At 37.8% G+C, this 21,961-nt stretch overlaps 1 protein-coding gene across 2 annotated transcripts in view; it reads left to right on the top strand.

The window, feature by feature from the left end:
- The window catches only part of Marchf6 (membrane associated ring-CH-type finger 6), a 67,371-nt gene that overhangs the window by 22,483 nt on the left and 22,927 nt on the right, over positions 1–21,961 (top strand). For both annotated transcript variants that reach the window (XM_055618988.1, XM_055618987.1), the window contains exons 4-17: positions 1,958–2,101; positions 4,262–4,334; positions 6,581–6,749; positions 8,472–8,661; positions 10,807–10,868; positions 11,685–11,717; positions 13,193–13,244; positions 15,077–15,135; positions 17,342–17,422; positions 17,633–17,701; positions 17,783–17,857; positions 19,061–19,195; positions 20,221–20,340; positions 20,696–20,796. In XM_055618988.1, coding sequence (XP_055474963.1) covers positions 1,958–2,101; positions 4,262–4,334; positions 6,581–6,749; positions 8,472–8,661; positions 10,807–10,868; positions 11,685–11,717; positions 13,193–13,244; positions 15,077–15,135; positions 17,342–17,422; positions 17,633–17,701; positions 17,783–17,857; positions 19,061–19,195; positions 20,221–20,340; positions 20,696–20,796 — 1,363 coding nt within the window. The remainder of the gene's footprint in view (positions 1–1,957; positions 2,102–4,261; positions 4,335–6,580; positions 6,750–8,471; positions 8,662–10,806; positions 10,869–11,684; positions 11,718–13,192; positions 13,245–15,076; positions 15,136–17,341; positions 17,423–17,632; positions 17,702–17,782; positions 17,858–19,060; positions 19,196–20,220; positions 20,341–20,695; positions 20,797–21,961) is intronic.

The following is a 21,961-nucleotide window of genomic DNA, read 5'->3' as shown; positions in this document are numbered from 1 at the left end:
AAGGTGTGCAATACCAGGCCCTGCTGCAGTGTCTTTGTTTCTTGTTCTGTGTTGTTTTGTGTTCTTTTATCTTATATATTGTTGAATCTCATTTGAATTCACAACTCCTCACCTCAACAAGTCTAGCCAGCCAGATTGCCCTGAGATCTGCCTACCTTTTGAGCACTGGAATTACAGGCAGGCCATGGCTCTCATGCCTGCCCAGCAGGGATCCTAAGTCTGGTCTTCATGCTTGCATGCTATTTTCCCAGCCCCAGTAAACAAACCTATAAGCTCATGTTTTGTAAGGCTTCAGGAGATATTTTTCAGATGTCTAAAATTTTAATTACAATGTTTGTGCCTATTGATTAATACTTTCATATTGTATAAACAGGACTGTACTGGTTAACTTGAAGCACAGTTTTTCTTTATTTTTTTATCATATATTTATTTATTTTTGCATATATGAGTGCCAGAAGACAGCATCAGGTCTCAGTATAGATGATGAGGAGCCACCATGTGGTTGCTGGGAATCAAACTCAGGACCTTTAGAAGAGCAGACAGTGCTCTTAACCACTGAGCCATCTCTTCAGCTTGAAGCCCAGGTTTTCATGCTGGGACCCCAGTACATTGCACTTGTTTTTTGTTTTTTTTTTCTATTTTACTTTTTATTTTAAGACTTTTGCTGCTCAGTACAGATACTATAACTTATCATTCGTTTTACTTGATATCTGACAAGCATGGCTGATTAAAGTTATTGCATTTTATTTATTCATTGCCAGCAAAAATGCCACTTACAATCTTTCATAGTCTTTAATTTTCTCTAGTGCATGAGCTCATTACTACTTGTGGAAATTTGTAGCAAACTGATGTCCTGTGGACTTTTACTTTGAGGCCAGTACAAACTCACTTTGTAGGCTTACTTTTCTCCTGACATTCATGCAGTGTTTCTTGTAGATCTTTCTCAAGAAGCTCTACTGTCTATCACATCAAGTGGTGTCCTGTTAGCTGGGTGATCTGTAGCATGTATAGATTTGCCCTTTGTTATTGCTTATTCCTTAAGTTTGTAGATGAATAGTTTTATGGTGCTACTCTCAAATATTTTATTTTTATTTATTCTTTTTTGGCTGCTCAGGATTAAACCTAGTATGTTATCTGTGCTAAGCAAGCACTCTGTATCTGATTTACACCCCAACATTGTCTTTAGGTTTAGTCTAGTTTTACTTATTTTTTTTCCTTCCCCTAGCTGTGTATATAATTTTAGATCATTGATTTTATATAACATTTCTTTGTGTTGGCCTCTTTGGAGAAAGAGGTGTTTGAAAGAAGTGTGTATTATCTGGAGCAGAGCTTTTTAATAAATAGCAGTTTTTACTGGAAGAATGCTTAAAATATTTTTTAAATGTGGGAATATTCTTGAACCGTAGCTAAATTACACTTTGCAAAGATATCTGAACCTGTCATTTGAAAATTAAAGTGAGATATTAGAATTGGATGGGAGGGTTGGCTAAGTGAGCTGTTTGTTCTACATGAAATGATTATCACAGGTCATTGGGATGTTGCGTGTAATATTTGCATTTGGGAAATTCTCTGATAACATACCTTCAGATTTTTTTCTCTTGTTTCCTTTACTTGATCCTTTATACTTTGAGAAGCCAGATCATTGTATGGCTTGCCTGTTATATATGTGTAAACTAACACTGCTTGAGATTCAAGACAGTGAGCTTGGAAGGTAGATTTTTTTTTTTTTTTTTTCCTATTGATGCCTTATCTCTGCTCAGTGGACATTTTTGTTGTTGTTGTTCATTTTCACATTTTAGTTGTGGTTTGGATAAATGACTTGTATAAATGTAATATTGTAATTTAAAAGTCAGTTTATAGAAAAATACGTAAGCACAATGTCTCTACTTTGAATTTATGAATTTAGTCATTTAAAAGTCCTCATGAAATCCTGAGTATTTTTTTTTTCCTCTTATAGTTTATTCTCCAGATATGCCTTCACGGCTACCAATCCAAGACATATTTGCTGGACTGGTTACAAGTATTGGCACTGCAATACGATACTGGTTTCATTACACACTTGTTGCCTTTGCATGGTTGGGAGTTGTTCCACTTACAGCATGTGAGTATTCATACCTCTTTAGGAGTTATTAACTGTTTACTATTTTAATTGTGTTGCCCACTACTGTGAATGATGTTTAATTATTTGATTTATAGTATTATTTATTAGGAAAGCCTTGTTTAGAAAACATCTTCATAAGCTGGGCGGTGGTGGCGCATACCTTTGATCCCAGCACTTGGGAGACAGGCAGGTGGATCTCTTGAATTCAAGGCCAGTCTGTTCTACAGAGTGAGTTCCAGGACAACAAGAGATACACAGAGAAAACAAAAAAAGAAAGAAAACTTCACTAAGCCATTTATGAAGGAAGGAAGGGTGTTTTCTTTAGATGTGGATTATGATTATTGATAATTATCAGTCTAGATAATTCATGAATGGCATAGTTATATAGATAGGACTCTGTGGACAAGAAAGGGTTTTAAATACATGTAATTTATATCCTCATGTCTTCTTAATAAAGTAGCTTGACTCCCTTTGGAGATAAAGACCATACACAAAGTAGTGGAATAAGCACTAACAGAGAGTGACTTAGTGAGCTAGATGGAAACAGTGAATCCTCCTATTGTATAATTCCAAGGGACCAAGTAGTTCAGTTATGAGACAAGGAGAGAAGGGAGCTAGATCTGGTGGTTTTAGTAACTACCTAGCAAGTTGTTCTACAAGGTAAGGTTATGGAGATGAGGAGTTGATAATTTCTGTTAGGGAATTAACCATAATGAAGGAGACCATGATTCTAAATGATTTCAGATTTTCCAGAGCCTGGTTAGGATGCTGATAATGATCACTACATAGTGATAGTATGCTCCTAGATTGTCCTACAGAGTGGAGAAACCATATATAAAATCAACTTGGTGAATGCTACAAGACAGTGACATCTTCCAAATATAAGTTTTTTAATGTAAATGTCTCAGCCTCCCAAATAGACTCAGTTGGAAGAACAAAATATAGACACTTTCCTAGATGTAAGTATTGAGGAAGTTTACACCTTAAACTTTTAAATGTACACAGTTGTAATTCGGTCACTCTGGAGTCTGAAGCAGGACGATCCCAAGTTTGAAGTCAGCTTGGTCTACATAGAACATAAGAAAAGAAAAAGAAAAACAAAACAAAAACAATACATTCAGTTATAGTCAAAGACAATATGACTTTCTAAACTCAGCAGATGAAACCATCAAGCACAAGTGGATACTTGAGTTAATTTTAAAAAGCTTGATTTCAGTCTTGACTTTTTTCATACACACATGTACATCACATTTAAGTTGCATTGTATAATATATATTCTTACAGCCTCTTCTTTTTAACCATGTACCCCATCCGTCTTTCCTAGTATATTCCTAGTTAAGGGGCTCTACCGCTGTTCAACCCATTTCCCTATTGACTGATATTTAGTTTGTTAGTTTTACTTAGTATAAGCATGTTTGCTTTCTTTTATGTAGCTATGTAAGTGATTTCTATTGTGGACACTCTTTCCTATCCTTTTGACTTGACCTTTAAAAGAAGCTATTGAATTCGCTGAAAATGTCTAAGACCAAGGATGACGCTTAAACTAATAATGTACAAAAGTGCTCTGAAGGAGCACCTCACATTTTTCTTATTCCATTTCTTAAGCTGTAGTCTGGTTACCTCATTCTCTAGAATTCTGCCTTTCTAACTAAAAACATTCTACCTTTTCCATATAAGAGGGTAAGGGATGACAGTGAATTTTTATGCTTGCATTTTCCCTCCAAAGCCATAAGCTATTCTTTGTTTGAGACCTTTTGAAACTTTGTTTTTGTTTTTATAGACAGGGCTTCTCTGTGTAGCCTTGGCTGTCCTGGACTTGGCATTGTAGACCAGGCTCTCCTTGAACTCAGATTCCTGTGACTTTGAGACCAGCCTGGTCTACAAAGTAAGTCCAGGACAGCCAAGGCTACACAGTGAAACCCTGTCTTGGAAAATAACAACAAAAAATAGTAGTTTAAGGTCACTGAGATAACTCAGCAGGTAAACACGCTTGTTCCACAAGCCTCTGGGTGTCAAGCCTGGAACTCTAAGACCCAGTAAGACCCTGCAAAGCTTAAAAGCCCTTATTTAATTGGTGTGTGTGGAGTTCCACTACCTTCTTGAGCCAGCTGTGAGTATGTGATGCTAGTTGTGACTGTGCCATCATTCCCTTGTTTTTAGGCCGCATCTACAAGTGCTTGTTTACTGGCTCTGTGAGCTCACTACTGACACTGCCACTAGACATGCTGTCAACGTAAGTATTGACTGTGAGCGTGAAGTTTGGACATTGTAAATGTTATTTTTTCTCGTGTATTTATTCTTTCTAGTTTGTTTTGGTTTTTTGAGACAGAGTTTCTCTGTGGCTGTTCTGGGCCACTTGCTCTGTAGACCAGTCTTGCCTCCAACTCATAGAGAGTTACTTGGTTCACGTATTTATTCTTATTACTTGAAGGTTCATCTAAGAACATGACCTATCTATCTATCTATCTATCTATCTATCTATCTATCTATCTATCTATCTATCTATCTATCTATCTATCTATCTATCTATGCAGTATTTTTCCTGTATGTGTGCCTGCCCTCCAGAAGGGTGCACCTTTGGAAGAACAGCCAGTGCTCTTTACCTATGAGCCATCTCTCCAGCTCTCCCCGACCCTTTTTTTTTTTTTTTTGTCTTTTCTTTATCTAATAATTGTAACTACAGTACAAATTGGTATGTGTAAGTTCTATTTCTTTTAAAACAGAAGAATTTAAGGAACCTTTTTGGAGGATATGTAAAACTGAATTATTTTATCCAGTTGGGTTGCACAATGAGCCTAATTTTAAAATGCTGGTAAGATAATTGTTAAACCACATTAAAAACTTGTTTCTCTTTACGTGACATTAGTGTTTTGCTGGCCTCTGTTGGCATGTCATTTGGCTGGTTGTGGGCTACCTCCTTCATTAGACTACTTAACAGAAGAATGCTAAGTGGGAGTGGTCAAATGGAATTATGAACACCCTTGGCCCTGCACTGAGAATATTATGTATCCTCTATAGGATACAACTTTTTCCTGAAAATTCTGCATGTGTACCACATATGGCTGCAGTATCATGTGGATGGTTTGGGTCATGTCTAAGCAAACAAATCTCATTTACTGCTGCAAAGCAAACTTCTGACATAATGCCATCAGACAGCTGCCATTTTTCTTGTTCATAATTTTAAGGTCAGAAATTTGGCTTGGGCTTAGTTGGCCTCAGTTGAACTATTCATCTCTGAGCTTGCCTGCACCATGCATGATTTTACTGGAGTTTGATTGTCTTAAGATGAACCTGTCTGGGCCTCCTTAGTTCTCTACATGGCCTTTCATCTTTTAGAAGGGTAATGGGGCTACTCTACAAGGAGAGCCTGGGACAGCATTCTGAAACTGGAGTTCACAGACCTTTCCTGGGCATCCTCAACCCAGGTCTAGGCAGACAGGATACTCATTCAGATTGAAGGCATTAGAGAAAGGAACTTTGAGGTTTGGTTCCATTTAAAATCTACAAAAAGCAGTTAGTAATTTGGAAAGAAAGATAAAATCATGATGAATTGGAAAATTTTCTTGATGAGGTAGAAGGCCCTTTAATAAGCAGTGGTTAGGAGTCCTCCTTTGATTTTGGAGGCACTGCAGACAGGACCTTCTTAGGGGCAGTGGCAGCTGAAGTGTGGAGCTGTGGGCCGAGGTCTCTCAGACCTTTCCTAAATAGACAAGACAAGTAGGCAATTTTCTAAAGTCCATCAGTATTTTTGAATTATTCTCAAATTATTCTGAAATCAGACATTGATAGTGAAGGATGAGTTTCTTCAGGAAAGAAGAAACAAAGGCTCCCAAGTGTTACAAGTCCCACATTTCTATGTATTTGGATTTAATTTTTGATATTTTTGCAGCTGGCATTAAAACTAGATTTGCTATGTGAAGAGTTTCTGTATCATGTATTGTGAGTTCCTTCATCTGATCCACAGTGTGCTGAATGTCTTTCAGCCTTTTCCTTTATGCTATTAGATTAGTTACTAGGGAGCTCCCACCTTTCTCATTGATGAGTGTCTTCATGTATGTTCTTCCATGTTTGCTAAACTTTAAATCTCTGTTACAAGAATCAAGCACCATTGTTCACCTGAATTCAGTAAATTTTACAGAATTTGTTGGTTACAGCATTACTTGGTTTTGTTGAGTGTTTTCCTGAATTTGTTTTCCCCTTATACTGCTGTTTCTTGGCCATGCTAAAAGAATAGGCTGGAAGGTTAATAGCTGTATCTTCTGATGTATTTTATATCTATCTAATATAATTATATAATAATATAATATGGATATATAAATGTATGTATTAGTTAGCTTACAAGATAGAATTTCAACATTAATAAATAATCCTTTTGAAGCAACTGTATTTTACTGAAAAAAATAAGATTTATTTTTCTAGTTGTTTTTACAAATGTTGTTTGGCGTTAGTTGTGTCTAATTTTTATTATTTTTTTAATAGGGAAAACTTGTTGGCAGATTGCTTGCAGGGCTGTTTTGTGGTGACATGCACACTTTGTGCATTCATCAGCCTGGTGTGGTTACGAGAGCAGATAGTCCATGGGGGAGCACCAATTTGGCTTGAGCATGCTGCTCCACCCTTCAATGCTGCTGGACACCACCAAAATGAGGCAAGCCCATCACCTTAAATGAATTTTCCACGTGTAGTACATGAAAGTCATCTTCACCCTCTATGATCCATATCCTTGACTTTGATGTGCTTTATAAAATGTGCTCATGTCATAGAAGAGGACAGTGGGAAAGTTGGGGGATAAAGGACTGAGGAAGTGAAAAAGAATGCTTCTGTGACTGTCTCTTAATGTTCTTGCTAGATTGGGAACAGTGTTAGAGGGTATACTAAAATACTCTTCCATTTTCTTTGCTTGGGTCAGTAGCTTAACTTGGGCAACTCTCTCTTTATGTGGCTGAGTGGTAGCCACGCATAGGAGGCAGAGGCATGAGTAGCTAGGGAGTTCCAAGACAGCCAGGGTTACATAATAGAGAGACCCTTTGTCAGGGCAGGTGCGCATTCATGCACACAGGCATGCATGAGAAACAACTTCCTAGATAGGTTGTTGACATGCTGCACAGCTTTAGGACTGTTGTCTACCTATCCTAGCCTTTTCTTTATGTGAAATGTCTTGTCTTTTCTGCTGTGTAGGAAGAACCTTTTCAAAAGTAGGAAACTTGGGACAGTCAGATAGCTCAGTAAACATGCTTGCCACCCAAGCCTGATAACCTTAGTTTGGATTCCCCAGAAATCATAGTGGACAGAAAAAAGTTGTCCTGTCATCTTCACACGTGGAGTATGTTTAGATCTGTGTACATGGGCATATGCACACACAACACACAAAATTAAATTGAAAAAAAAAAAAAAAAGAGAATTGTGCACGGTTTTTCCCATTCTTTCTTCCCTCTCTCTCTTTCTCCCTCCCTCTTTCCTTTCTTTCTTACTTTTCTGAGACAGGTTTCTTTGTATAGTCTTGGCTGTCCTGGAAGTCACTCTGTAGACCACCAGGCTGGACTCGAACTCAGAAAGATCTTCTGCCTCTGCCTCCCGAGTGCTGGCATCGAAGGTGTGCACCACCACTGCCAGCTAATACACGTACAGTTTTTTAAAAACTTTTTTATCTCTAAGGGAGTTAGACATACTTATCATATTTACAAAAGATTATGGAATGTTTTTAGGACAGCCAGATTTATATTTATGGTTGTGAGCCTAGCCTTTAATGGCTGAGCCATCTCTCCGGCCCAGATAGCCTGATTTATAAGCTCATATTTTATACTGCATTTTTTTTTCCTTATATGTGTACCCATGTTCACATGTATAAGTGTAGTTGTGCGTGTGCCATGGTGTGCATGTGAATGTCAGAGGACAACCTTTGGTAAATGTCCTTAGCTTCTACCTTATTGGAGACAGGGTCTTAAGTTATCTGCTAGCTGGTCCATGAGCTTGCATGGGTTCTTCTGCCTGTACTTCTCTTCTCCATATTGGACATAGTATTACAGATACAGTACTGTGCTCAGCTTTTTATGGGTCCTCGGAATCCAACATCAGGACCTCACACGTATGTGGCAAGTACTTTGTCCACAAAAACCACTTCCCCAGCCCTATAGTCCTTTCTGAAATGTGTACATTAAAATGAGTCAATGTTCTTATGTACTGAGTTGGTCCTACATGAGATACATTTGAAAGAGATGACTCAGATGACTCAGAGAGATACTCCTTTTTAAATTTTGGTAGAGTTGTCTTTTTTGCTGGTTTTGTTTTTCTTGCAGGGTAACATATGATTTGGAACTAGAGTAAAACTGAGCCAAGTAGATGAATTTCTGGGTTTTTCTCTCATTTTTAGGCTCCTGTAGGAGGAAATGGTGCAGAAAACGCTGCTGCTGATCAACCAGCTAACCCAGCAGGTGAGAATGCAGTTCTGGGCGAGAACCCTGATGCCCAGGATGGTCAAGCAGAAGAGGAAGAGGAAGACAATGAGGAGGAAGATGATGCAGGTGTGGAAGATGTTGCTGATGCCAACAATGGGGCCCAAGGTAATGGCTGCTCTGTGCCCTTGTTCATTCTTCAGGCCTGCCAGTCATTTTTAGCTGGCACTGACGACAAAGGGAAGTGTTTTCATGTTTTATGATGTGTTAAAGTTCTATGTATGACCTATTTCTATTTTGACATGCTATCATTTATGAATATACACATGTATAAGTATGCTTTCTATGAAACAGGGAGCATGTGTATTACAATCCTTTACACAGGACCAAGTGACTGAACTAACTTCCTCCCTTCCTCTCTTCCTCCCTTCCTCCCTTCCTCCCTTCCTCCCTCTCTTCCTTCCTTCAAATTAGATGGTTGATAAAAAGATAATTAAGTGTAACTAGGTCAACATTTTGAGGAATGAACTTGGTATAGAATTACCTGGTGGTTTTTCTTTTTCCGCTACCATGGAGTTACTGCACTTTTCAAATGAAAAAAGAAGTAAATTGTACACTGCAGGCCAGACACCGCCTCTGGAAACCATTTTTCATGTTCTATCAATGGAAACTCTGAGTGTAAAGTGAGACCACTAGCTACATTCAGTTGTCAGGGCTCATTGCCTATCCTCTTCTATTATCATTGAGTCCACTTTGCTAGTGTCTGTATTGATGGAGCCAGATACTTGAGACCATGTACACAGCTGTGAATGAAATGGCAGGCCCTGCCTCCCTTGGACGTCTAGTCTAGGGAAGAAAGAGGAGCTACACACTGTGTTAAATGTGTATGGATTGCTCTCAACATACCTTTTTTGTTTTTTTGATAGAGGGTTTCTCTTTGTAGCCCTGGCTGTCCTGGAACCCCTGTAGATCAGGCTGGCCTTGAAACCACGGAGATCCACCTGCCTCCATCTCCTGAGTGCTGGAACTAAAGGTATGTGCTATCACTGCCTGTCTGACAATACTTGTTTTAACTAAGGTTTTCCAGGAAGCTCAGAGTAAGTAACTTTTGAGCTGAGACCTGAAAGATAAGAAACAAAATTCATAATGAGAAGCAGTAGGCTTCCCCAGGGAAAGATCAGAGACTCTGAGGAAACAGTGTCTGCTGCTGCTGCTGTTCTGGTACTTGGCAGTACCTGCTGTCTCTTCACTAGCTCTTTTCCATTTCCTGTTCTTGCCCCATCTGATGTTCATGGTGCTCTTCTGTTTTTATTTAAGTAATGAGCTACTTTCCCCAGCGCACTGAAGAATAAAGCATAGCCCATAACAAGCACTCCTTTTTGTTTTGCTCTTTAATCCTTGTCTGCCATTCATACTTTTTTCTTTTCTTTTTTTCTTCTTTTTTTTCTCCCTGGCCTAGAACTTGCAGTTCATCTGCCTCATCCTCCTGAACATAGAATCACAGGCTTTGTAGCACCTGATCCAGATCTTACATTTTGTATATATTTATTTCTAATTGCATGTGTATGTGTATGTGTATATCTGTGTGGATTTGTGTTTGTTTGTTTAGTTCTCATGGAGGCCAGAAGAGGGTGATCCTCTAGAGCTGGAGTTTCTGGTGGTTTTGAGCCAGCTGATATGAGTGGTGCTGGAAGTATGCTAGGCACTAAGCTTGGGCTCATTAGAACAGTCTGAATTCTTAGCCACTAACTGGCCTCTGAATTTTATACTTTTTTGGTTTTTGTTTGTTTGTTTGTTTGTTTGTTTTGTTTTGTTTTGTGACAGAGTTTCTTTGTGTAGCCTTGGCTGTCCTGGACTTACTTTGTAGGCCAGGTTGGCCTCGAACTCACAGAGATCCACTTGCCTCTGCCTCCCCGAGTGCTGGGATTAAAGGCGTGTGCCACCACACTCAGTGAGTTTCATACTTTTACCTTTTGTTAACTTACTAATTCATTAGAAAGTTTAACCCCTTGGCTTCCTTCTTTTACTCAAATCTACCAGATTCATTTCTGACCCATAGCTATTAGATTTGTTTTTCATGTAATCTCATTTATTTTCTTTACAGGATGTACCACAGTCTAGGATTATTTTTTTACATGTTACTACTTATTTAGAAGCATGTATTTATATGTAGGATTTACAACCTAGTAATTTATGTCTGATAAAACTTTAAATGTGGCTCAGCCTCTCAGCAGGCTACAATTAAAAAATTGAGCTTTTATTGGTTATAGTTTAATATCTGAGTAATCTTGAATCTGCACTTAATATTTTCAGACGACATGAACTGGAATGCTTTAGAATGGGACCGGGCTGCAGAGGAGCTTACTTGGGAAAGAGTAAGAATTTTCACTGTCACCTGTCCTTTTGTTCTAACCCTAAGGTGTATTTTGAAGTTTGGTGTATTTAGTTATAAAATACAAATTTCATAGTTATATGAAATTTATGTTAAATGATGAAAACAGTTACTAGAATTAATTTTTATTGAAAATCAAGTGATGTACAAGTTGTGGTAAAGATGATGACAGATAGTTCTGTTTTTCTGCCTTTAATATAAACCTCGCTCCATGGAGGCAGTTTGACTTGAGGTTGTGGACTTGTGAAAAATTAAGTAAAACTTAAGTTTAAACATGATTTCCATACTCAAATTGATGAAATTAAAGTAATTGTGTAGAGACTGCATGACTAGTTCTAGTTAATGTAAGAACAAAACTTAGAATGGGCATTTTTCTTTTTGCAGTGGTGGGCATACAGACCCTTGGCCTTGGGCGTGCTAGGTGAGGACTCCTTCACTGAGTTCCACCTGCCTGCTCTTTGACACAGGCCCACTCTCTGTCACAGTAGCTGCCTTAGTAATGTTAGCAGCATAGGCATACACCCCTGCCTGCTCAAGATGGAACATTTCTAGATGATATTTTCCATATGAATATGGTAAAAGCAGACAGATTTTTCTGCCTGCTCAAGATGGAACATTTCTAGATGATATTTTCCATATGAATATGGTAAAAGCAGACAGATTTTTCTTCCCCAAACATTCTAGGAATTATAGGCTTAGAGAATAAACTGTGTTTAATGATATGATAAATAAGCAATCTTTCTATAAGAAAAAGTCCTACTACATCTTAAGTTAAGGCTTGTTTATTTTTTTATTTTAGATGCTTGGACTTGATGGATCACTAGTTTTTCTGGTAAGTAGAAGTGTCATTGTTGTTAGAATTATTTGTCCTTGTTATTCAGTAACTTCAAATTCATTCAGTATGCTCCCTTTATGCTAAAAGTCAAAATATCCTTTGGCTTTTAATTACTTCATATTTGAAAGTATGTTTTATATGTTGACAGTACTAAAAATATTTAAAGGTGATCTTATTTAAAAACAAAGTTACTAAACATTTGAAAAAAAAATAGTCCAGAGTTAATAGTAATTAAAAAAACTTGATATTTAAAGTTGGTTCTTGCATGTTAAATGCCTCCAACCCTGGGAGTGAAGCTACCCCTTAGAAGTAGAGTGGTGGGGCTGAAGACATGGCTCATCAGTTAAGAATACACACTGCTGCTTCCAAGGACCTGAGTTTGGTTCTCAGCTCCAAAGCCAGCTGCCTCAGCTGCCTGTACCTCCAGCTCCAGGGGATCCAACACTAACAGTTTGGGGCTCCATGTTTGTGTACTGTTGTGCACATACTCCCATATAGACACACACATACACACACACACACACACACTTAAGAGATAATGATGATATGTCTTTAAGTGATGGGTAAATGTTTCAAGAAGTTAAGAGATTAAGCATAGAGGATGTTGAGATAGGCAGAGTTTAGGAGCCCTTAAGGCAGAAAACTGAAAAAAAAATTGAGCTTCCATGGTAAGAATGAGTCAGTCATTCTTTTTGGACAACTTACCAGCTTTTTGACTAGGGAACCCAAGCAGATTGATTTTTTCTGAAAAGAAATTGGACCATCTCATCTAACCCCACATTGAAAAGCTCACTTGCCTTGATGTTAGGTAACATGGTGGGCCCAAATGATTTGAACTTGGACCCTTTAGTGTGTCTGCCTAGAGTGTGGCTAACAATGTGCATGACAAGTGGATAGCACTAGCCTTGGAGGTAATAATATACTAATTATAAGTGGACCAGATGGTTACATTGTTTCTGAGACACCATAGAGTCAGTATACAACTGACTCTATGGTATGGTCAGTATACCATAGAGTATACCATAGAGTATACCATAGAGTCCAGAGACCAGAGAAGATTTCATCTAGCAATTGCCAGGGTGAGGGAGGGGATAGTAAGTGGCAGTGGACTTGTTAAAGTCCATAAAATGAAGTGAGTAATGGGAAAAGCATTCTGCACTTGATGTTATATGTTATTAGAATAAGTGTGACTTTCCTTTTTTCTCCACTTGGAATTTTTCATTGTCATTTGAAATCTGGTAATATTTATAAAAATCTGTATAATTTGTGATGGACTATTGGTTTTGTAAAGGAAACTTATAAATTGATTTATTTTCTGCTAGTGAAAAATGAATTTTCTGTTTTAGTCATATTTTCATGAGCTGTCTGGTGAGAAGTAAAGGGTTAAAAATTCCAGTCATAGTTATTTTCAAGTGAATGAAGTTGTTTAATTAAACATGAGATACCATTGACACTAATGCTTTCTCCTATAGGAGCACGTGTTCTGGGTGGTGTCTTTAAATACGTTGTTCATTCTTGTTTTTGGTAAGTTGTACCTATGCTTCTAGTTTTGTGGTATCCCTACTGTCTGTTTGGCTGTCTAGGAGTCTTGTTGCAGGTTTTTGGGTTATTAAGAAACATATAATATAGATTTAAGAGCCAGACCTTGTACATGCTCAGAGTTTTACTTAGTGGTAGAATCCTCTTGTGCCCTATCTATCTATTATGCTGTTTATTGTAACCATAGAAAAAAGATAATTTATTTAGAACCTGAAATTTGACTAAAAAGGCTTCAAGAAAAGAATAAAAATTTTAATTTAAAAAGTTAACTATATTTTCTGATTTAACTATAGTATCATCTTTACATCTAAAACTTACTAGAATTCATTTATTGTTTCCTAATAATCCATATTTATGATCTGTAAGTTGTTCCCTTAAATGCTGTTTTGTGGTTGGTTTGAATAACGATCCTAATAAGTAATGTGTACACATTACTGGGAAGTTGAAATATTCTCTTTGCTTCCTACTCCACTCTGTTACGACTTAGATGTGTTGATGCACATACAACTGCTTTCCTGATGTTCCCTGCCCTCATCCTCTGTCTACCATGTTTTCTGTATTAGAAGTGAGATTAAAGGGCCTGATTCAGTCAGGTTCTCTGTGACAAGGTTATTGGGTGCACGTTTTGACTTTTAATAGGAGGAGATAGGCGATATTATTCTTTTCATTTCTTTCTTTACACCAAGTAAGCTGTGGGGGGGCAGCAATGTCACCTGCCTTTAATCCTAGCACTCAGGAGGCAACGCCTGGTCTACAGTGTGAGTTCTGGGATAGCCAGCTACATAGAAAAACCCTGTCTTGGGGTCTTTGGTGAGACTGATACTCCAAACAAGAACCATGCATGGAGATAACTTGGAGCCCCCCTGCACAGAAGTAGCCTGTGGTAGCTCAGTGTCCAAGAGAGTTCCCCAATAATAGGAACAGGGACCATCTCTGACATGAACTCATGGGCTGGCTCTTTGATCACCTCTACCTGAGGCAGGAGCAGCCAGCCTTACTAGTCCACAGAGGAAGACTGTGCAGCCAGTCTTGATAGACTAGGGTCAGATGGAAGGGGAGGACCTCTCCTATCATTGGACTGGAGAAGAAGAGAGAGGGTGGGATTGGAAGGGGATGGGGGAGGGGGCTACAGTTGGGATACAAAGTGAATAAACTGTAATTAATAAAAATAAAATAATTAAATTAAAAGAAAAAGAAAAACCCTGTCACACACACACACAAAATCTGTGGAGTGATATTTTAGTATCCTGTGACTAGTGGGCCATCATCCTTTTACCCAGTGACTTATTTTTCAAATTCTGCCATTTAAAAAGATTCTTCTTAGCTAGCTTTTTGTAGGAGCAGTCCAGTTAGTCTGAGGGTAGTTCTCAGGAGACACTGGACATGACCAAGGCTGTCATTTTAGTAATTGGTTCTAAGTAAGGGACTTGTGTGATGGCTACTTCCCAGACAAAAAACATTTCTGTTACTGTTTTTTTTTTTTTTCCTTTTTTGTTTATTGTTTTGAGCTTTGAGTATTAAGAGCTTATGGGATGTATGTGTTCCCATCAAATTTTGGTCATTGGGTGTTTGTTTTCAATTGTTAATGCTCATATTGCTTTAAAAATGATAGTGATACCCTCTTCATGTGGTTCCTGTGTCCTTTTGATGGGGTCCTATTAGACCATGATGTTCTATTCTCTGGTTATAGAGAACATCCCAGGAACAGTTTGGGTTTTTCTCCTAGAATTTTCATTTCTCAAAGAAGTCCTGCTTCCTTTAGTGGAGATTATGTTACGTGTGCTCATTGTTCTAATAAGTTTTCTTCTCCCTTTCAGCATTTTGTCCTTACCACATCGGTCATTTCTCCCTTGTTGGTTTGGGGTTTGAGGAGCATGTGAGTATAATACTTTCAGAAACTTACTTTTGCTACTTATCTCCAAGTTTGTTATTTTCTATAGAATATTTTATGTGTATAAATGTTTTGCTGTCTTATATGTACACTACATGAGTCTCGTTGGAGCTCTGGAAGAACTGAGGTTATGAATGGTTGTGAGCCATCATAGAGAATTGAGCCCAGGTTTCTGCTAGAGCAACCCATGCTCTTAACTACTGAGCCATGTCTCCAGCCCACTAAGGAATATTTTCTTTTTTTTTTTAATTTTTTTTTTTTATTTCATGTGCACTGGTGTTTTGCCTGCATGTATGTCTGTGTAAGGGTGTCAGATCACCTGAAATTGGAGTTAGAGACAGTTGTGGGATGGGAATTGAACCTGGGTCCTCTGGTAAAGAAGCCAGTGTTCTGAACTGCTGAGCCATCTCTCCAACCCCTAAGGAATATTTTCAAGAATTCATTTCTCAGTGTACCTTATGCAAAGGAACAATTAGCCAGCATGGTCTTGTTCTTTTTGTTTAAAGCTAAACAGTTCTCAGGAAGTATTATGTCACAGCACTAGTCATTACAGGTGTGCTACAGAGCCTCACAGTATTGTAGGCATGAGGCACATTGCAAGAGAGTTTCCTTCAGGCTGCTTTTCCCTTTTTCCCTTGTTTGATGAGCTTGCATGTGCCCCTCTCTCCCTTTACCCAGATCAACCATAGTGAATTTTGAAAAGTATCAGTATATTTATCAATTTAAAAAAAGGGAATAGAAGACTATCTTGGAGAAATGGACTATAATGTTTGCTCAAGAATTTGCTTATATTTTACATTTTGTCAATTCCTAACAGTGTATAAGTATTTGGATAGACGTTTCTGAGGGTGGGGGTTTCGAGACAGGGTTTCTTTGTGTGTAGCTCTGGCTGCCCTGGAACTTGCTTTGTAGATGAGGCTGACCTCGATGGATAGATTAATTTTTTTTTTTTTTCCTAAAATACAATGTAGAAAAACACTCCAATAACCTGGTGTCCCCCAGCTTCTTAGCAGTGAAGAGTGTTAATGTGAATGTCTGATTCTGATAGCAGTTATATGGTGATGGCTTTGTCCAGAAACAAAGGCATCTTTGTATTAAGAAGGGACTACCGCAGCCGGAGGTCCCGAAGAGCCATGGTGTATCACTACCTTTATGGGCTCTGTGGAGATTTCTAAGGAATTGCTGACTGGGCTCTTTTGTTCCCTGAGATCACATTTGGGAATGTTCCATTCACTACTATTGACTGCTCTGACACCTCTTAGCAGTTGCAGGTAAGAAAGAAGCCTGAGATAAATGGTTGCAGCAGACATTACCTTTCTCAACTGTTGCTACTTTCTCATAATTCAGGAACTGAAAAGATATGAATCAAAAATATTTTTCATTCTCTGAACCTTTTCTTTCTGAAAGTCTCTAGAATGATTTTGGCAAGTCGGAGGAACTTAAACAGTTATTTATACCGGTATGAGATGATGTGGTCAGGATGCTACCAGGTGGGTGGGCAACTTGGGCAATATGCTGCTGCTTTAGTGCTCAGCCCTTAGCAAATTTCACCTTTGTTAGATTAAGGGATGGCCGTTAAGATTGCCATCTTGGGAGCTGGAGAGATGGCTCAGTGCTTAAGAGCACCGTCTGCTCTTCCAGAGGTCCTGAGTTCAACTCCCAGCAACCACATTGTGGCTGACAAGCACCTATAATGGGATCTGATGCAATTATAGTACTCATATGTATAAATAAATAAATCTTTAAAATAAAGATTGCCATCTTGTTGGGAAATTTCATTCACTCTGTTATTTTGACTCATTGGATAAAATGTTATTTAATATTTCTTCAATCTTCAGTAATATTAAGTAGTCTATATATCAGAGAGCCTGGTTTGTAGATGCTATATAAAGGATATTTCAGTTTTTAAATTATAAATATGTTGAATCAATAGTTTAATTTCTATTGTGCTGGGCAGTGGTGGTATACACCTTTAATCCCAGCACTTGGGAGGCAGAGGCAGGCGGATCTCTTGTGAGTTTGAAGCCAGTCTGATTAACAGGGAGAGTTCTAGGGTGGCCAGGGCTCCACAGAGAAACATTATCTTGAAAAACTAAAACAAAACACAGTTTACTTTCTGGTATTCAGATCACTTAGTATACTGAAAAACCATATGTGAAAGTTTTATTTTATTCATTTGTTTTATTTTTAGGTCCAAGCATCTCATTTTGAAGGTCTCATCACAACAATTGTTGGATATATACTTTTAGCAATAACACTGATAATTTGTCATGTATCCTTTAATAAACCAGCATGGAGGTACAATTTCATTTATACCAAAGAGTTCTCACTAATAACAAGATCTGTTCCTCTTATTCCCCACCTTACCATGTCTTCATAAAAATTAGTGTTTGTGAAGGAATGAGTGTGAGCCAGATTTGAAATATATTCAGTATAATATGAACAGTTTCCTGTCCAATTTTTCCTTGACTAAATGCTTCAGGCCTTGGCTACGCTTGTTAAATTTCATAGGTCTCGTCGTTTGCTGGGAGTCTGCTATATTGTGGTTAAGGTAATCAGTTGTAAATTAAAGCTGAGTGGTTTGTCCTCTATCTGATTGGTACTGATGAACTTTGTTTTTTATTTAATTAAGGTCTCTTTGTTAGTTGTGGTAGAAATTGGAGTGTTTCCTCTCATTTGTGGCTGGTGGCTGGATATTTGTTCTCTGGTAAGTTGAGTACCCACTGTCATATGATCTCATTTCAAAGTCTCAAAACGTCTTTAGAAAACATTCCTCTTAAAGGAAAGTATTTGATGACTTGCTTATTCTTGGGCTATAACACTGTCGACTGTAATTTTAAATAATAAATTTGTTTTAAGTATTAATTTTTTGATGTTTTATATGTATTTGAATGTCAGTGTATTTTGACTGGAACTTTTATTGGAGAATTTTGTTACTCCCTTTTTCCTCCTAAATTTTATAGTAATGGTGTCCAGCTTTTAAAACTATGATACTAAATTTTAATAGTTCTCAGTTTTGATTTTTTAAAATATATATAGAAAAGCTGCTTTTGGTTCTGAGATTGACATTTGCTCTTATTCTTTATTATTTAAAACCTTTGTGAATGCAGGCCTGTAGCTAAGAAATCAAGATTTTTCTCTCTCTCTCTCTCTCTCTCTCTCTCTCTGAGACAGGGTTCTCTGTGTAGCTTTGGCTGTCCTGAACTCACTTTGTAGAGCAGACTGGCCTTGAACTCTAAGAGATCCATCTGCCTCTGCCTTCCCAAGTGCTGGGATTAAAGGTGTGTGCCACTGTGCTCGGCTCAAGATCTTATATAGTTAAAGAATAGTTTTTAATAGCAAAGGCTGAGAGCATAGGTCAGTTGGTAGAATGCTTATGTAGGGTGCGTGAATTCCTGGTTCCCAGTACCAGATGAACTAAGTGTGATAGCATGTGTCTGAAATTGTAGTGCTGATGAGGCAAAGCCTGGAAGGTCAGACTTCCATTTTCTCTTCAGCTGCATAGCAATTTCTTGTCTGGCCTGAGATACATGAGACCCCATCACAGAAAAAGAAAAGAAACAAACTATTAAAATTAATTATTTATGCTTCATGATTTTAATTGCATTATTTATTTTGACTATTTGCACATGTGATGCTGGGAGGACAATTTGCAGGAGTCTGTTCTCTCTGTCATGTTAATTCCGCGATCAAACTCAGGTTTAGTCACCTTGCCTGTCCTTGCTTCAGAATTTTAAAGTGTTATATATTCTTACATAGTTCTGTAGCAGTATGAACCGGCATTAAGAGAACCAAAAGCCAAAAACATTGACATTATGTACATTTGGTGATCTGACTTCTTAGTGGCGGAAGTACCAAGCACTGTAAATGTAGGTGGCACAGATCTCTGACCTGTTCTGTTTTGGCCTAGGAAATGTTTGATGCTACTCTGAAAGATCGAGAACTGAGCTTTCAGTCGGCTCCAGGGACTACGATGTTTCTGCACTGGCTGGTGGGAATGGTGTATGTGTTTTACTTTGCCTCCTTCATCCTGTTACTAAGAGAGGTAGGTCTTATAGGGAACTACTGATGCTCTGTGTTTTTGAGAAGGGTTTTGCTTTGACCACCAGTCATCCCTCAAAGGCTAGTATGTTTTCCTAATTAAACCATATTCTTTACTATTCTAAGAGAGAATAACTAATAATAGACTTTGGTTTGATTACTTTAAATCAATGTTTATGTCAAAAAATAAGAATTTACAGTTTTAAAAATGATCAAGGCTAATTAAAAATCAAAGTTCTTATTTGATGCACATCATACTTAGCCTATGTTGTAAACTCCTTAAAGTGGTTGTGATAATAAATTGTTCTTAGACTTCATCTCCAAAAAGGGTTTTATAGAATTGAAAATATTGAAGTATATAGGGACACCTGAAATACAGAGTAACAGTGAGGATTCTTTATGATCCCAGGTCACTTGTCAGATACCTTCACAGATCCTGTTCTAACTGGCTTAAAAATGAGAAAAAATTAGTATTTGCTTAATGTGCATCTAGCTCCAGATTCTATGCTGTATGCTGGGGTAATACTGAGATACAGAGGCACAATTCTATTCTCCTCCATTCCTAGGAATGAATAAATCCTTTGAACAAATTAGCTTAATGTGCTGATACTAGTGATAGCAAAGTTAACAAAGCCAGTGGGAATGGAATGTAAAATCACAGAAACCGAATATTATTTGTGCTTTAATAAGGGAAAGATTTGAGGATCGTAGGGGTGAATCTGAATCCTTCCCCTAAATCATATAATGTATAGTAATGTTTGTATGTTTTTACCACATCAATCCAGATTTCTTGATAAATTGTTCTCAGTGACTGTTTTCCAGTTTACAGTTAAAAGCATCAAAGGTCATTAAAAGTACAGTAGTTTGACAGAATCTCTGTCTAAGGAACTTGTTTTTCTATGACAGTTGTGAATTGCCTTGGTTGGATTTTAGTGCCAGAATAACTTGGGCCTTATTTTTCTGTTTATTTTCATATGCACAGCCTAAAGATGTTAATGAGTATGTATCATACTTGAAATATTTTTGCAGGTACTTCGGCCTGGTGTCTTATGGTTTCTAAGGAATTTGAATGATCCAGATTTTAATCCAGTACAGGAAATGATCCACTTGCCCATCTATAGACATCTCCGAAGATTTATTTTGTCAGTGGTGAGCAGGTCTTTTCATTTAAAAAAAAAAAAAAAAAAAAAATCAAAGCCCAGCACTTGGGGAGGCAGAGACAGGCGGATCTCTGTGAGTTCGAGGCCAGCCTGATCTACAAAGCGATCTAGGACAGCCGGGGTTACACAAAGAAAACCCTATCTCAAAAAAAAAGAAAGAAAAAAACCAAAGAATGACATCTTTTAGTTTCATATATTGTTTTTTGTTGTTGTTGTTTGGTTTTTGTATTCTTTTAGATTGGGAGGGCTGGGAGAGCATACTTACTGTATTTGCGTAAGCCTGTAGAAGATACCAAATAGTTTGCCAGATTCACAGTATAGTTGTGCCCTGTGTCTTATTACAGATTGTGTTTGGCTCCATTGTGCTTCTGATGCTCTGGCTTCCTATACGTATAATTAAGAGTCTTTTGCCTAATTTTCTCCCCTACAATGTCATGCTCTACAGGTAAGGATTTTTTTGTTATTGTTTTGGTTGCTTGGGGATTGCTAAGCAAGTACCATACCACTGAGCAGCATGGCCAACCCTATAGATAAGTTTGAAAACTTAGAAAAGCTATACTGAGTTATCACTGTTGTGACTTAATCAAATTATATTAAACAGTTTATGTGATAGTTCCATTTTGCCATACTCTCATTCACATAATGTGTTAGTAGTCATACACCCTCCCCAAGACAGGGTTTCTCTGTGTACCCTGGCTGTGTTGGAACTCACTCTGTTGACAAGGCTGTCCTCAAACCCAGAGATCTACCTGCTTCTGCCTTCCAAGTCCTGGAATTGAAGGTGTGCACCTCTACTACTTGCCTCAGTAGTTACATCATTTTCAAAGGATGACTTATTATTACATTTGTTTAGGAAGGTTTTTTTTGTAAACCAAACAATTAGTAGCATTGACTTTTTTTGGTGTGTACACCTTTAACTGTGTACTAAAAGTAAGACTGATCCTTTTTGGGTTTAAAGTTTTCAGTGACTTTATTACCCCATAATTTACCTCAAGCTATGAGATTGCTTCCTCAAATTTATTTCTGTCTTGTCAGGTCTGGTCCTTCAGATTTTATACCAAGCCAGCTCATTTACCACTCAGTAACTTAGTTTACATTTCCCCTTACTCTACATTTAGATCCTACTTTTTTTTCTGCTGTCTCTAGAGTTTCTGAAAGTTCATTGTATATTCCTCTGTTAAAAAGTTGTCAGTAATTCCTCCATAGTAAAGGTTACATTTATGGGCAAGGAAACGGACTTTAATATAGATAAAATATATATGCGTAATAATCATTACTGGTCTAGAAAAAAGAAAGGAGTGAAAAGAATAGATTGTCCAGGATGGGGTTTTGATTTAGAAGGAGTAACTGATGAAGACTGAGGTGACAGTTAAGGAAAGCCCTGAAAGGAGCTGGGGAAATCCAGCTCCTGATCCACACTGAACCTTGTGGATCAGGAGGGCACAGAATACTTTGGCTAAGAAGCAGGAAAAAGCAAAGTAGTTGGCTGTGAAATCAGAGAAGTCATTGAAATCCCCCTCTTTGTAGACTGTAATAGGCACTTTGACTTTTAGTCAAGAGAGTTAGATAACTCTAGAAGAGAGTTAGATAGCTGTAGAAGGGTATAAGGA

This window comes from Psammomys obesus, unplaced genomic scaffold (genome assembly GCF_907164565.1).
Source record: "Psammomys obesus unplaced genomic scaffold, mPsaObe1.curated_primary_1811, whole genome shotgun sequence".
In the NCBI taxonomy this organism is placed as follows: Eukaryota; Metazoa; Chordata; class Mammalia; order Rodentia; family Muridae; genus Psammomys; species Psammomys obesus.
The sequence above is the reverse complement of the archived record's forward strand: the minus strand, read 5'-3'. Positions and strand labels throughout refer to the sequence as shown.